This window comes from Gavialis gangeticus, unplaced genomic scaffold (assembly GCF_001723915.1).
Source record: "Gavialis gangeticus isolate Ggan-Ray unplaced genomic scaffold, GavGan_comp1, whole genome shotgun sequence".
Lineage (NCBI taxonomy): Eukaryota > Metazoa > Chordata > Crocodylia > Gavialidae > Gavialis > Gavialis gangeticus.
Genome location: NW_017729032.1, coordinates 184,333,086 through 184,348,385, shown reverse-complemented (window position 1 = coordinate 184,348,385; position 15,300 = coordinate 184,333,086). Strand labels below are relative to the sequence as shown.

Genomic DNA, 15,300 nt, shown 5'->3' with positions numbered 1-15,300 from the left:
TACAACCTTATCAGGGGCCACCAGCAGGGACTCGGGGAAAGTCTGTTCACCAGGGCCCCCCTTGGAGTCACCAGGAACAATGGCCACAAGCTGAGGGAGGATAGGTTTAGGTTAGATATTAGGAAGAACTACTTCACTGTAAGAGTGGCCAGAGCCTGGAATGGGCTTCCCAGAGAGGTAGTGCTCTCACCTTCCCTGGAAATCTTCAAGAGGAGACTGGATAGGCACCTGGCTGGGGTTTTATGACCCCACCCACCCCCAGTGCTCCTTCCTGCCCATGGCAGGGGGTCGGACTAGATGATCTGTTTAGGTCCCTTCCGACTCATTGATTCTATGAGAATGATGCAAACATTCAGTATTTGAGGAAAGATGCATGGGGGCAGCCTGCACTGGAGATGGCCCTCAGCACACATGCCAACATACCCTGAGAGCTGCCAGAGATTACCAAATGTAACATTCTCCTGAGTCCTGGATCTGAAATGTCAACACCAGCACCATCAGAAGAGGTTTAACTTTAAACCACGTGCCATTTTTAGACCAGAGTTAAGGGTTGGGAATGCTTGCAGACCTAGAATTTCTACCACACTAAACTCAATTCTATCAATCTAAATATAACACTTGTATAATTATTCATCCTTTTCTTTAGGGGTATTTACAAACATCTGGATGATCTTTCCATGCTTAATATGCCTGTTGATGTAGCAAACATTCAGGAGCTATACATCAGAACCTCCATCTTGGGGAAAGATTCCTGAATGTGCTCCATTTGTATTTTCCAAGGAGAATAAAAGAACTAGGCACAAGCTGAGCTGCTCCTTGGGTATCTTGTATATCCAGGCTGATTTACAAATTGAATCAGTATTTGATTTGTCCCCTCTTCCTGTCCGCAGGACAGAAGTTACGTTTCAGTACGGTTTATAAATAAAAAGCACAATGCATAAAGAAATCACATTCTGTAGGCAGGATGACTGATGAAGAAAAAATACTCTCATCTAAAAATGGCACATGTGGTTTAAAGTTAAACCTCTTCTGATGGTGCTGGTGCTGGCGCTGGCATGTCAGATCCAGGACTCAAGAGGTGTATAGTTGCTTTTCAAGCAACTAGGAAAATAAAGGGTGGCAGGGGAGAGGGAAGGAATGGGAGTGATATGGAAAATAGTATTTTGATACTGCAAGGGAAAGTGTATGTAGCAAGGGTCTAAAATAAGGGTATACGTCAGTCATTATTATGCTTGTAATAAATGAGATGATAATGCTATTATTATTTAAGATTGTAAATAATAATGCATTTAAGGTATACTTCAGGTAGTTGGCTTTGATAAAACACTGATTTTAGCACATACGTTCAATGTTTATGCAAGATACTGTATCTTTTAGCTATGCCATTTGACATGCTACAGGATAATAGCAAGTATTGATAAGCGATGCAAGTCTGTTGAATTTTCTTTTTTAGAAACAACCTGTACAAATAACTGTTACACTCGAGTATCTGCAAAGAAGACCTAAAGATGAGAAACGCTGCACCTGGCAACTGATATTTAAATCATTCATGAGAGTGAGCCAACAGGAAACCAACAGGAGTTGAGAAAGCCCAGCACCTCCCATGTGGTGAACAGCTTTTAAGAGAATCACTCTCTTACTGTGCATGTAAAAAAAAGCAGATGCCCAGAAACATGCCAAAAAATAGATAAATAAAGACAAATTACATGAGGAGGACTTAGCAAAAATTATACTTTACATTTTTTCCCCCTCTCATGCAATCACTCTCTCTCCACCCCAGGAGCCTTATGCCCAATGTAGTTTTCCATAATTGCTCTAATATAGCAATTAAGCATTTTATCTCATTCAGCAGTACATTCTATTTTAAGTTATTCTTAACATTCCAGAGTAGTCATTTTTACAAGCCTAACATCCTATGCCGTATTTTTGAAGGATCCTCTATGATACATCCAGTTGTTTGATACAGTGTCACAGGAACAGCTTTTTTTCTGTATTCATGTGGTGGTCATTTAATGCCCCAAATCATACAAAATCGAAATGCATAGATATTTGTTCAGAAGTCATTATCAATGCAAAATACAGGTTGCATTCTCATTACAGCCAAGAGAAGGGCCGGGGGAAAAGGATGAAGAGTGACAGATCTGCATCTTCCCTGATTGTGGGGCCAAAAAAACCCCAAAACACACACACACAAAATTTCCAGTGAAAGTTAACATTGCACTGCATCTGCTCTAACTTGCACTGGCCAAGACAACGTCTTTTGAGTTAGTCTGCTGGACTGCACTAGATTGTACCTCCATGCCCTTAGGCCCCTCAATACTATGTAAATCAAACATATGGAGCCTGTGATCTCCCCTACTGCAAGGGAATCAATTATGGCAATTTTAAGGTCATTCAGTAGCACAAAAGGTGACCTGCAGGAAGTTGAAGACTGTACTTCCATTGCTATTTTTAAAGGCACCTAAATTTTCCATGAAAACTTACAACAATGGGTGTGTCCTACTGAGCATGCTGCAAACTGCACTGTTTTGAGCCACTGCAAAATGCACATGGCACATGTGCAAGTGTTCAACCACACTGCTAATTAGCAGCGCAGTGGGAGGCGGGGGGGTTGACACTGGGAGATTCCTGTATCAGAAAAGTGCCACTGAAAAAAAGCATTGTGCACATGAAGCAGTGCGCACTGCCAAAAAGGGAGCCTGCAAGGCAGGCTCTGAGTGCCCAGATTGCTGCTACTGCTGCTCCCTGGGGGTGCATCCAGACAAGCGTGGTCATGCAGTATGTGGTGCTACAAACACATTTGCAGCACCACATACTGCAGAGTCTGGTGTTCTCTGTGCTGCAAGGGCATGCTGCCCGAATGTGTGCCGTGACAGGTGTTTTTTCCATGTTTTGTTTTGTTTTTTACCCCAGATATCCAGGGATCAAAAAAACCCCAGAAAAAAAAAATGGAGTGACGCATGCTTGGGCAGCACGCACTGCTGAAAAGTGGAGCCAGGCCACCCAGAGCCATGCTCCACTGCCAGCCAGGCTCTGCATTGCAGAATTGTCACAGCCACAACCCCAGAAGGCCCCTAGGACCCCAAGTTAAGGCTGCTGGGGCCAGCCCAGTGCTGGCCCCAGCCTCCCCTACTCCACCTAGGGCAACCTGCTACGCATCAAAGTGCATGTGGCACAGGCATTCCCCAGGGAAACGTAGTTCCCCAGGGACTAGCGTAACCACTACTTATCCCCGAGGAGTCGAATATCCACATGTCTGGATGTGCCCTGGGAGGCCCCCAGAACACCAACTGGGACAATTTGCCTTGTGCCAACCCCATGTGCAGGAGCGTGCACAGTGGCAAAAAGCAGCAGCACAAATTTGTGCCAATTTTTGCCACAGTAACTACAACCCCCGGCATGTGGGAACACGCCTAATAAGTTTTTACTAGTTATAGTCTTCTGGTTATTTAATTTATTAGCAAAAAATCAAATATAGAAGTAGTACTGATGTGTGGTTACCATAGTATTTAAAAGATTGGTAACAATAATAGTAAAATCCTGTTTTTTATTATTGAATTCTTAATTGTTTTTGAACTTTGGCCATTTTAAAACGAAATCCTAAACTCACCAAGAGGCTTTTAGCTGTCTGAATATTAATTTTATTTAATTAAATATAATTTATATTTATTTAGATATTTATGTTTATTTATTTATTTTCTTACCTACCATGGCACCATATTTCTTATGAAACTGAATGGGATCTCTGTGAAAATGAAGTTCCTTAAGGGGACAAAATAATGATTATCCTACTGAATTGTATTACAATGAAAAATATCCAGAAAAAAATACAGAAATGCTGCCGGTGGATGAAGGTGAAGTAGAAGCTTCTATCTTATAAATTGTTATCCAATTAGAATGGGATCATTTAATTGCTTCCCTGGGTCTTTGCATCTCACAACATTCCATAATGAAAGTATTATCTAGCTCAGTGGTTCTCAGACTTTTTAGACTTGAGGCACCCCTCACAAAATGCCAGCCCCTAGTTTTCACTATTTTTTTTTAATTTTGTTTTTTTTCCTACGGAAAAAAATAATAAGAGTAATTTTTCTTTTGGAAAGCACTTAAAGAGCAAAACAGTTCAGACTGTTTTTAACACCATGGATTTCTAGTTGAAATCTCTGGCTTTATGTTGTGAATCACTTATGTACATCTAACAACGCTAACCTTGTATGGCATTCTGCTCTATTCTTGAAAAGAACCAAATCCACCCAGGGTCTGGGGACAGACATTCAACAAGCCCAAGTCTGAACTGATTCACTCTTTGCAGGTTAGTCTAAGTTGTGTAGCTTAAACTGATTAATAACTGGGCTGGACTCAATGATCTTCTGAGGTCCCTTCCAGCCTTAATGTCTACAAAATGAAAATGGACAGACATTCTCTGTTAGATCAGGAAATGCAGCCACATGCCTGCAGTGGCTCAAGCCAGAAGATGGAGGGTGCTAGAGCATGCCTGCCAACCACTGCCAAAGGGAAGGAAGGCCAAAGGGAAGGCAAGGAGAGAGATGCCCTCCAAGGCTCTCACTCTGTTGGAGTGTAGGGGACATGGCCAGGCACCAGCTGGGGCTAGCACAACACAGAGGATGCCAGCCACCAGCTGCAAAGGAGGGGGGGAGGAGGAGTGGGGATGAGGGAAAAGTCCTCTCTCCAAAGCAAGCATGTATTGAATACAGCAATTTGCAAAAATCTTGGCCTAAGCCAGGGGCAGGCAATTATTTGAGGCAGAGGGCTGCTGACCCAGGTTTGGCAAGCTGCCAAGGGCTGCATGGGTAGCCCTGCCCCTTGACAGGTGACCCACCCCCTGGTCACCATCTGGGGACCAATGACCCAATGTCTTGGAACCAATGTCACAGGGCCAGCACCGGTGGGGCCCAGAGCAGGATGCAGTCTGGTAGGAGTCTGTGAAGCTGGGCTGGGCTGCACCAGCAGGGAGAGGGGGAAGCTGGCCTGGTTCTATAAAGCCCCTGCCAGCTGGGACCCTGTACTCCTGCCACCCTGCTCTGGGTTTTGCTGGCGCTGGCCGTGAGACACTCCCAACACCCCCCAGCCCTGCAGAACAGGCAGGGAGCAGTGCACAGTCCTGACCCCTCACTCGCTGGCAGGGAAGGAGCTGGTGCACAGTGTGGGGAAAAGCGGACCCTCCCCATGGCTGGAACTCCCTGCTGCAGCTGCTCGCAGCCGGCGCGGGGATGTCCTAAGCAGGCACAGGCAGCCACATGCAGGCTGCGAGTGGCTGCAGTGCAGAACACTGGCCACGGGCAGGGGAGGGGCTGCTTTTCCTCCGCACTAAGCACCAGCTTGCAACTCACCCCCACAACCAGCCTGGGCCCTGTGCCAGCTCTGGGCTCGCCCGTCAGGGCTGCGCCACAGCACCCCCCCGCTTGCTGCACTGGAAAGTGTTTGCTGCTGCTGCCCGCTCAGAGCTTGCACACTGGGCAGCTCAGAGGCAGCAGTGGCAACATCACCACAGCCTACCATGGCGCAAATTCTGGGCAGGCGGCAGCAGCAGCAAACACTACCTGACTCGGCAAGCGGCAGGGTTCTAGCAGTCGCTGCCATGCGCAGCCCTGACAGGTGAGCCCAGAGCCGGCATGGGGCCCAGGCTGGCAGTGGTGGTGGGTTACAAGCTGGTGATGACCATGGGGGGGAAAAGTGGCCTCACCCCTGCTTTGTGGCCAGCGCTTTGCGCTGCAGCCCATGTGGGGCTGCCTGTGCCTGCTCAGGACAGCCCCACATGGACTGTGAGCAGCTGCAGCAGGGAGTGTGGGCCACAGGGCAGGCAAGGGGCCGCTTTTCCCCGTGTTCAGCATCAGTTCCTTCCCTGCCCTTTCCCCCCACCCCGCTTACCTGAGCTTCCAGTGCCACGGCAGCCACATGGTCCCAGGCCAGAAGCCCCTGCTGGGGCTTCCAGCTCAGGAGGTGGGGCGGGGGGGGCTGTTGCAGCAGCCTGCTGAGGATTCCCCTGGGTCCTACTGCCCCTGGTTCCTGTCATTTTTGATAGGAACCAAGGACAGATACATTTTAATTTTCAAAAAATTTTTATGGGCCCCGCAGGCTGGATAGAATGGCCTTGTGGACCGGCTCCGGCCCATGGGCCATACATTGCCCACCCCTGGCCTAAGCTAAGATACACAATGGCATATCAAGGGTGGGGGCGGGGGTGCCCGCCTGGGGTGGGGGGCACCGGCCAGGCCCTTCAGAGCCAGGCAGAGAGGCTGCAGCACCTCCCGTGTTTGGTGTGTAGTTCGCCCACCCTTCTGTCCAGCAGACTGTAAGTTTCTTTAGCTGTTTTAGCTGGAAATTCTGGCCACTGCCCCTGCCCCATGTCCAGTGTGCTGTGATGTTAATTTCCCTATGGAAGCATCATAGGATGGGAGAGGGGGCCCCACACCCTGTTTGGATCATCCCCACGGAGGACAGGGGGTGCCAATCCAAGCACTGGCCCCCAGGTACTGGAGACCCATGGTACACCACTGAAGATACAGCCCAGTAAAACATAGCACACACATCTTAGTCTGATTTAAAACGTGAACCAGGAAAACAAGAATTACTTTTACTAATCCTGAGGGCAGGATGTCTCCTTACAGCCAGGCATTCAGAAAGGCTTTGGTTAGGTATTTATTTGTTCTGCTTTATAATGTAAATGTAGCTTTCTGCATTCTTTGATGAAGCTGTCTGCAACTTCCTTAAACTATATCTCCAGCATGTGTGATGATTGTCAGGTCTTTGCCAACACTTCCCACCTCTAAGTCTGGTCCTGCAGGTCTTAGCTCTGGGTTCACAGGTGCAGGGCTTGGATCTGCACACAGGGCATGCCATTGAATTAATTCCCTCCCTGCCTGGCTACAGGCAAGCCACAGAGACTGCAGCCAAACCCCCAGGAGTTCTGAGAGAGAGAGCGGAGACAGGAAGGAATTAACTCCATCCCTGCCAGGCTGCAGGCAAGCCATGGAGTGCAGCTGGGGCTGTCCCCAGGGTTTGCCAGCTTGGGGGGGGGAGGGGGGCGAAAAGGGGATGGAGGGAAGAATTTGCCTCAGGGGCCATGGCAGGCCAGCATCTGGCCACACCCTGCCCCTGCTCTGGCTAAAAAGGATCTTATCTTTCACAATAATTGTCCTAAAAGCTTCAGGGGAAGAAGGTCAAGAAATCAGCGAAAGGGAGTATTACTCTATGAAGTAAGCATGGTTCTACCGTTAATTTATTTTCAGCCTGCTTAACATGTGTGTAGATATTCACCACCCATATGATGTTCACTTCTTGTTTTGAATCCTCTCTCTTGCTGAGAGGGAGTTTCACCAGCTAAACAAAAGACATTCCAATAAGGCTATAAATTTGTTGCCTGTCAGTTTCATTGAATAGCCTCAAAGTCTTTGCATACTGAAAGAATGAGTATTTACATTCTCTCCACACCATTTTTTGTACTTCACATTTTGTTTTATTCATTTCTTCTGATAAAGTAAGACTGGAAAAACTAGGTTAGCTAATCTGAGATTCATTCTATGCCCATGATAATTTTTGTCACCTTTTTCTTGAATTCATTGCCTTCTAGTTTTTATCTCCAAACTCAGTTGCATATTCTCTATACACAGGTTTCTTAAACTCCAAAACCTGTTTTTGAACATACCTAAACCAGTTGCTGTTCCCTTTATTTGACAAACTCTTCCATGCCTTTACATTCCTCCTCCTTGGTCTAAGGGCTACCTTTGATGCTGTCACCTGTACACTTCTACTCAGAGCATGCAGGCTTTGATGACATTATCTTTTCCCACTATTCTGCCTAATGTTTGGATGTTTTTCAGCATTATGTTTAGTGAGTTCTCTTCCACCACACTCTCATTCAGTATGTGTATTTGTGTTTGTTTCTCAGGAGTCTGTTTCTACTCTGTTCAAGCCTACTTCTCTTCTATCCTCTTCCCATCTGCAAATATGATTTTGAATTCCAACTTTAAGATGATGAACCACAAACTTTCCCTTTGTTTCAGACCTATTTGTTCCCTAGCCAAACCAAAATGACAGAATATCTCCTAACTTAGAATGGATGTTAAACCAACAGCTGAAACTGACTATAGATAAAAGTGAGCGGGTTTAAATGATGATATTACCCAGAAGTGTGCATGAGTTCACAGAAAAGCATAATTTTTAAACAGTGAATTTGATCAATCTCTATCCTTTTATCTACCTTTGTTAGTTTTTTTCTGAAGTTCCTAAAAAACTTCTAGTTTGGACTACCCTAATTAATGCTACATTACCTGTAAATGTTGCCAACTCATTTTACAGCTCATTTATCTAGTTAAAGTACAAACATATGCTAATATATGTAAAGCATGTTTTCTTCCAAAATGTACATGTAACATATATAATGGAACTCTGTTTGTGCCATATATAAATGTATATAAATAGACATTATGTAAGATGGCCTAAGATAAAATATTTCATATTTTTGTCAATGTTGCACTGTTAAAAACTTCATTATTCACAAAATTGTAGAGGTCAGTCAAGGAAGACAAAGTCAAGCTTATTAAAAATAACAATACTTTTAGTTCCATAAGGGAAAAAATTACAGTGGAAAAGAAAAAATGCAATACTTTTTGTTCTAAAACTGTGTCAGAAACTTTTGGATGCAAGTTTTCAGGCATTTGACATTAATCATTTGATCTTGACCATTTAAAATATTTAGAGCCAAAACTACTGTAATGCCTCATATCCAAAGAGGAGGAAACATAAATAATTTGCTTTTGTATTTAAGTTTAGTAGCCTATTCAACCACAGAAATAAAAAGTGTATAAATGTAGTGATTGCATAAGCCAACTTCCTGGGAACAACAGACAATCTGTGTCTGACACAGGTTGTGGAAGGGCCTACTAGGGGCAAGGCCACTCTGGATTTAGTGCTGACCAAAGGAGAGGACATCATAGGCAACCTGAGGATTGGTGGCACTCTGGGCAACAGTGACCATGACCTGATAAGGTTCTCCATCCACTGTAAGACTGGGAAGTTAGTCGCCAGAAGTCCTGAATTTCAAAAAGGCAGATATTGGCAAACTCAAGAGGTTCATTGGAGAAGCCCTCTGCAACTGGCAATTGGACAATTTAGGAGTACAGGAATGATGGTGCTTCCTCAAGGAGGCAATTCTCATGGCTCAAAAAACAGGACATCCACATGTGGGCAAAAAGCAGGAAAGGAGCTAGGAGACTTGCTTGGCTCACTAGAGATATTAAGCAGCTATTGAAAAAGAAAAAAGTGTATATGCAATGGAGGAATGGCTCAGCAACCAGGGAGGAATACACCTGTATCGCCAGGGCCCGCAGATATGATACATGGAAAGCTAAGGCAGGCATAGGGATCAAACTGGCAACCAGTATAAAAGACAACAAAAAGTTCTTCTATAGATTCACAGGGAGTAAGAAAAAAATGAAAATCAGACTCCACTGTGGGACCCCTACTGAATACACCCAGGGGCAGTGCACAGTCAATGCTGATGAAAAGGCAGAACTCTTTAATACATACTTTGCATCAGTATTCCCAAAACCCAACAGGGGCTGCTCACCTGACCAGAGGCCCAGGGAACAGAGGGAAAGTAACAGCCTACATGAAATCAGCCCAGAACAGGTGAGTGATTTGCTACAATACGTGGACATTTTCAAGTCTGCTAACAACCTGCCTGATGACCTGCACCCAAGAGTCTTGAAAGAACTGGCTGAACTTATAGCAGCACCCCGGGCAATCTGTTTGAAGAGTTGTGGAACTCGGGAGTGGTCCTGGATGACTGGAAGATGGTCAATGTAGTGCCCATCTTTAAGAAAGGGAAAAGGGATGACCCTGCAAAGTACAGACCAGTCAGTCTGACCTTGGTCCTGGGTAAAATCTATGAAAAGTTGGTTAAGGGAGCCATCAACTACATGCTGGTAATAGATGGGGTGCTAAAAAGCAACCAGCACGGCTTTGTCAAGGGTAGATCATGCCTGACAAACCTTGTGTCCTTCTGTGACCAGGTAACCAACCATCTGGATGAGGGACATGAGGTTGACGTCATCTACTTAGACTTCTGTAAACCCTTTGACCATCTCCCATGTGATTCTCTCTAACAAACTGGAGAGTACTGGGCTGGACCATTCTACAGTGAGGTGGGTAGACAACTGGCTTACAGGGTGCTCTCAGGGAGTGGTCACTGATGGGATGGCGTCATCCTGGTGGACCATCTCCAGTGGTGTCCCCCAGGCATCGGTGCTTGGACCTGTGCTATTCAATATATTCATTAACGACTTGGATGAGGAAAGCACAATGATTAAGTCTGTAGATGATAAGTTGTGGGGAAACGCGGGCACATCAGAGGATAAGGCAAAGATTGAGGATGACCTTGACAGGCTGGATTTATGCGTGGAATGAAATCAGATGAGGTTTAACAGGGAGAAGTGCAAGGTCTTCCACCTGGGTAGGAAGAACCCCCACCATAAATATACAGTGGGCGGTGGTCCTCCGGCTGGCACAGCATTTGAACGAGACCTGGGAGTCACGATCGACTGGAAGATGAATGAGCCAACAGTGCAATGAGGCTGCCAAAAGGCAAAAAAACTCTGGCATGCATCAGCTGATGTGTGGCCAATAGATCCAGGGAGGTACTCCTCCCTCTCTAGTTGGCATTGGTGAGGCCTCAGCTGGAGTACCGTGCCCAGTTCTGGGCACTGCACTTCAAGAAGCATGTAGATAAGCTCAAGAGGGTCCAAAGAAGGGCCACCCATTTGATTAAGGGCATGGAGGGTAGGCCCTATGCAGAGAGACTCCGGGAACTGGGCCTGGTCAGCCTGAGGAAGAGAAGGTTGAGAGGTGACTTGATAGTTGCCTACAAGTACATTGGGGGGAGCATCAAGAACTAGGAGAGCAACTCTTCAGAAAAGCACCTCAAGGGAAGACGAGGACCAATGGGTATAAACTAATAGAGGGTAAATTCAGGTTGGATATAAGGAAAAACTTCTCTGTAAGCAGAATCTGGAACACACTCCCAGCAGAGGTGGTGCAGTCACTGTCCTTTGAGGTGTTCAAGATGAGGCTGGACAGGCACCTTGTCAAGCTCATCTGAGCCCAATAACTTCCTGCCCCCAGCAGGACTTGATGATCTTACAGGTCCCTTCCGGTTCTATGTTTTTATGATTATTATGATAATGAAACCAATCTATTATTTGTTTTCAGAAACAGTTCTGATTTCAGAAAACTTAAAACCAACTTAGTAGAACCATAGCTTGGACTGGAATTCCATATTGTACACTTAGGTTCCATGCTTACGGTGTTACTGACTTCCAGATAAGTTTATTCATGGGTTTTTTTCTTATCCCCTAAATGGTCAACCTATCAAGCTTGCTGTGCTTTCTGCAAAATCAAGCACATTTTGCCACAGATCATATATCATTACCAGCAATAAAGGTTTAAAAGTGGAGAACATTAGCAGTTTCCCAGAGTGTACATGAACCGGGAGGGAGTTGTGTTCACTGTTCCATAGTGTTCCTGGGTTTGCCATGGTTGTAGGAGTAACACAGCATAAATCTGAATGTATCACTAAAAAAACAGATACAACTATGTATGCCTAGCAAGTATATCTGACAAGCAAAAAGTCTTTAATACATGGGCATAAGCACACTTTGAGTAAACAGATTCTGGAGACGAGTACAAAGCAGATAATTTGCAGTGAGGAGCAAGCCTTTGCAAGCTTAGAGATTATCAGGTCCCAGATCCTGCTTTACACTTGTCTCTACTTATTTGCAAACAATCACTCAAACTCTTCACTAAGCCAAAACTAGCTTGCTAGCACTTTAACACTACTACTAGGAGATTGAAAGATTCCTAGATATTGTACAGCAGACACATATTTATAAGAATCAAAGGACTACTCACCACATGAAGAATTTTATTCTCTGTTTCATACACCGTGCAATCCTGAAAACAGAAAGTAGAAGACATAGGTTAAATCTGAAAAGTCAAACATCCGTGGAAAACTGCCTTTTAAAACAAAGGTTAACTGCATTGAAAAACCTTTAAAAGAAAGCACTTGTTGTTTCAACTACCATGGAAGAATTTATGTAACCAGGTTGGAAGAAGCTAGAATGGGAAAGAAAAGTTGATTAGCACATACTTAAAACTCTGGTCTTCCTTTGGTGAGTCCTATTTAAGACAGACTCTTATTCTCCTCCCTCTAGTACCTCTTTATGCCATGCCCTAAGAAAGACATGCCTGGCTGGTTTCTCTTTTTAATTTGTCCATATAAGATTAGAACATGGGTTACAGGTTAAGAGTTGTATTAAGAACCAAAACCACTGTGGATACAGAGACTAGAGAATTTCCTCCCCAAATGAATTGGCCAGCAATATTGTATGTAAATAGTAAGAATCAGTGCTTTTAATCAAGGTAACTCAGTGCAGCAAGCAAACAGCAAAAACGCTAAACAAGAAAACATATTTTTTTTAAACTGCAATTTGTCCAGCATTCCTTGTTCACAATAAACAAGGGAGAATGGCACTGCTTCCTTTAAATGAAATACACTTATGTAACTTATGAAGAAAACAAGTGTCCTTGGATCCAAAGACGGGGAAGCAAACTTTACAGTTCTGACAGCTAAGTATATATAGTGCTTGAGACTGAAGAAACAACTGAGAAACTCCTATAATTGAATTTCTGGATCTGAGCAAGATAACATGGTCATGTGGACTTAAACCTCACTGCCAATCGTATAAATCATGGTGAGTCCATTCATCCTGCAGGATTTAGCTCAGTGATTCTCAACCTTGTTAGACTCTGGTACACCTCCATAACTTATCTGAATTTAACAGCACCAATTTCACAAAAATGGCAGTGTGACATCCCACTGAACAAGAGCTGAGTTTAGCCAATGAGTCCTGAATAGGCTGTCTGAAGGTGTACAAGTAAACCCAAAGGCATAACATTTGGGAGCGGTTTCTGTAGTCAGTGAAGGTTGGCAGGAACTCAAGGGGCCATGATAGCAGTTTCCAATTCAGAGCCAAAATCCTACGTTCAAGGTCAACTGTAATGGGTTTAAAGCATAAATCTACTATAACACTGCTTTTTAGCATGCTTACTTAAATTGCCCTTAAACCATCTTGAGATAAGCATCTAGACTACTCACCCAGGGTTATGCAGCACCCTGTGGTACCCTGAGATCCATTCAAGGGTGCTATGGGCTGCCACACAATTTTACAACAGTCATGTATGCAAATATGATTCACATGATAAGCCAAGAGGTTTCAAATCAGAATACATATGGTTAAAAACAGTGCCTCTTGTAGTGCTTCTGAGTTCTTTGGAACAGAAGACTTGCTCTATTATTTCTCTCTCATAAAAACCCCCCCAAACAAGTAAAAACTAAGAGTTGGTGTTTTCCAAAGGGTGCCTTGAGTCTAAAAAAGTTGAGCACAACTGATCTAAGCTATCATTTCTTATCTTCAACAGCAACATATCTTTCTCAACATTTTTCTCCTGTTTTAAAACTAATTTGTTTCTTATATAACTTCAATCTATTGCTTTCTATTTTCTTCGTAGCAACTCATGAGAATAATTGAACCTCATTTTATTTAAAACATCTCTGTGTAGAAGGTAAATGGGGCTATTCATTACTGAGAATCTTTACAGTTTACATGTGCTACTTTTTCATATCTATTTCAATAATAAGAGGTTAGTGCATAAGAAAGAGTTGCTAATTGTAAAATGAGAACTGAATGCATATTTTTAATATCATCTTTAACCCAGTTAAAAAGAAAGTTCACCTGTAGGGTTATCCCATATTCTGTTGCTGAAAATGAAATGGAGAGATCTGACAGAAACACAAGCTAATGTAATAATGGCTAGGTACAGACGTTACACTTAACGTGTTAAGCGCACAGAAAGCACTTTAAAGCTACAGTAGAACAGACGTTCATGGCACTTCAAGTGCCTTAAAAATGGCAGATCCCACTCTAAGTTAACCTGGGATGGATGTGGTATTAGACTAAAGCACTCTAGGTGCTTTTTTGAATTTCTGTACCACATCCATCACACTTCAGTGTAGATCACATTCTGCTGCCACCCCAGGGAGCCTTCGCTGGGTAACTTGCTTGCCTCAGTTGGTGCTCATCTGCTCTGGACAAGATTGGCCTGGCCCTGCCCACAAGCTGTCACAGAGAAGAGACACAAAAGGCTTTGTCTTTGCCCTGCATTTGCTGGTTTGGGTCTCGGGGGAGCAGAGGGGGTCCAGGCCGGGTTTGCACAGCAGGGGGACACACTCCCAGCCCCAGTTCCCAGCATAGCAAAAAGCCAGCTGGGCAGCTCCATAATGCAGCTCCTGGCTCCAGCTGACAAGAGGCTGGGGGGAATGGAGCCTCCCTACTGTGCAGACCTGGCCCAGCCTCTCCCTTCTCCCTGCCCCCCGCCTCCAGATCCCAGCCAGCAAGCTATGGAGGGAGGGACACCCTCATGGCAAGAGGACTCCATTCCTCCTCATCTCCAGCTGCTGCCGACAGTCATCAACTGGTGGGAGGGTGGGGCTGGCTCCGGCAGCCTCCTGTGAGGCATGCAGGAGTGCTCCCTACCTGCTTGCCTTGGCCAGTGCAGGGAGGTGCCAAGCCCCCCCCCCCATCCCTCCAATGGCAGATGTCTGTTCAATTTATTCCTGCTCTAACTTATAGCACTAAGTAAACCGCTATGGTTAGACCACTTTTGCAAGGGGCTATTTGAACATCTGTACTTACCTAATAATATTGTTTGAATATATCATAAGGGGAAAAAAATGTGAGAAAAATACTTGTCACAGTTGCCCTGATTTAGAAAAGAAAACAATTTTCAGTTCAGAGACCCACAGATTTCTAGCTGAATTTAGTATACTAGCTGAAACCAGATTCAGCAGCACAAACTATTTTAGAAGATTAAGACAAAGGATGCCAAGATATCATACCCAGGTGTTAGTCAAGATAGAGTGTGCAGAATGTTGAAGCACACATCTAGGGCTTGATCCTTTAATGATATGAATATTCTGGCCCAGTTCCTCTGTAAACGTAAATACATGCTTAATTTTAAGTATGTTGGCAGTCACAGGGCTTCAGTAAAGCTATGAATGGGCTAAATAAAGACCAGAATGCTCAGTGTCTAACAATACCTAACTTGTAGGACTGACCTTCTAAAGAACTGTGGCATCAAAACATGGAAACCAGAAAGAAGCTAAAAACAGCCTGGACTATATACCACTACACCAAAAAAAATGTATTCTGTAAAGGCTTCCAAGAG

General features: G+C 44.5%; 1 protein-coding gene across 8 annotated transcripts in view; it reads right to left on the bottom strand.

Annotated features, from left to right (window-relative positions):
* The window catches only part of CNKSR2 (connector enhancer of kinase suppressor of Ras 2), a 476,383-nt gene that overhangs the window by 315,308 nt on the left and 145,775 nt on the right, over positions 1-15,300 (bottom strand). For all 8 annotated transcript variants that reach the window (XR_002098973.1, XM_019524928.1, XM_019524929.1 and 5 more), the window contains exon 5: positions 11,926-11,967. Coding sequence is in view for 7 of the 8 variants with exons in the window: in XM_019524928.1 (XP_019380473.1) it covers positions 11,926-11,967 (42 nt within the window). In the remaining variant the exon portion in view is untranslated. The remainder of the gene's footprint in view (positions 1-11,925; positions 11,968-15,300) is intronic.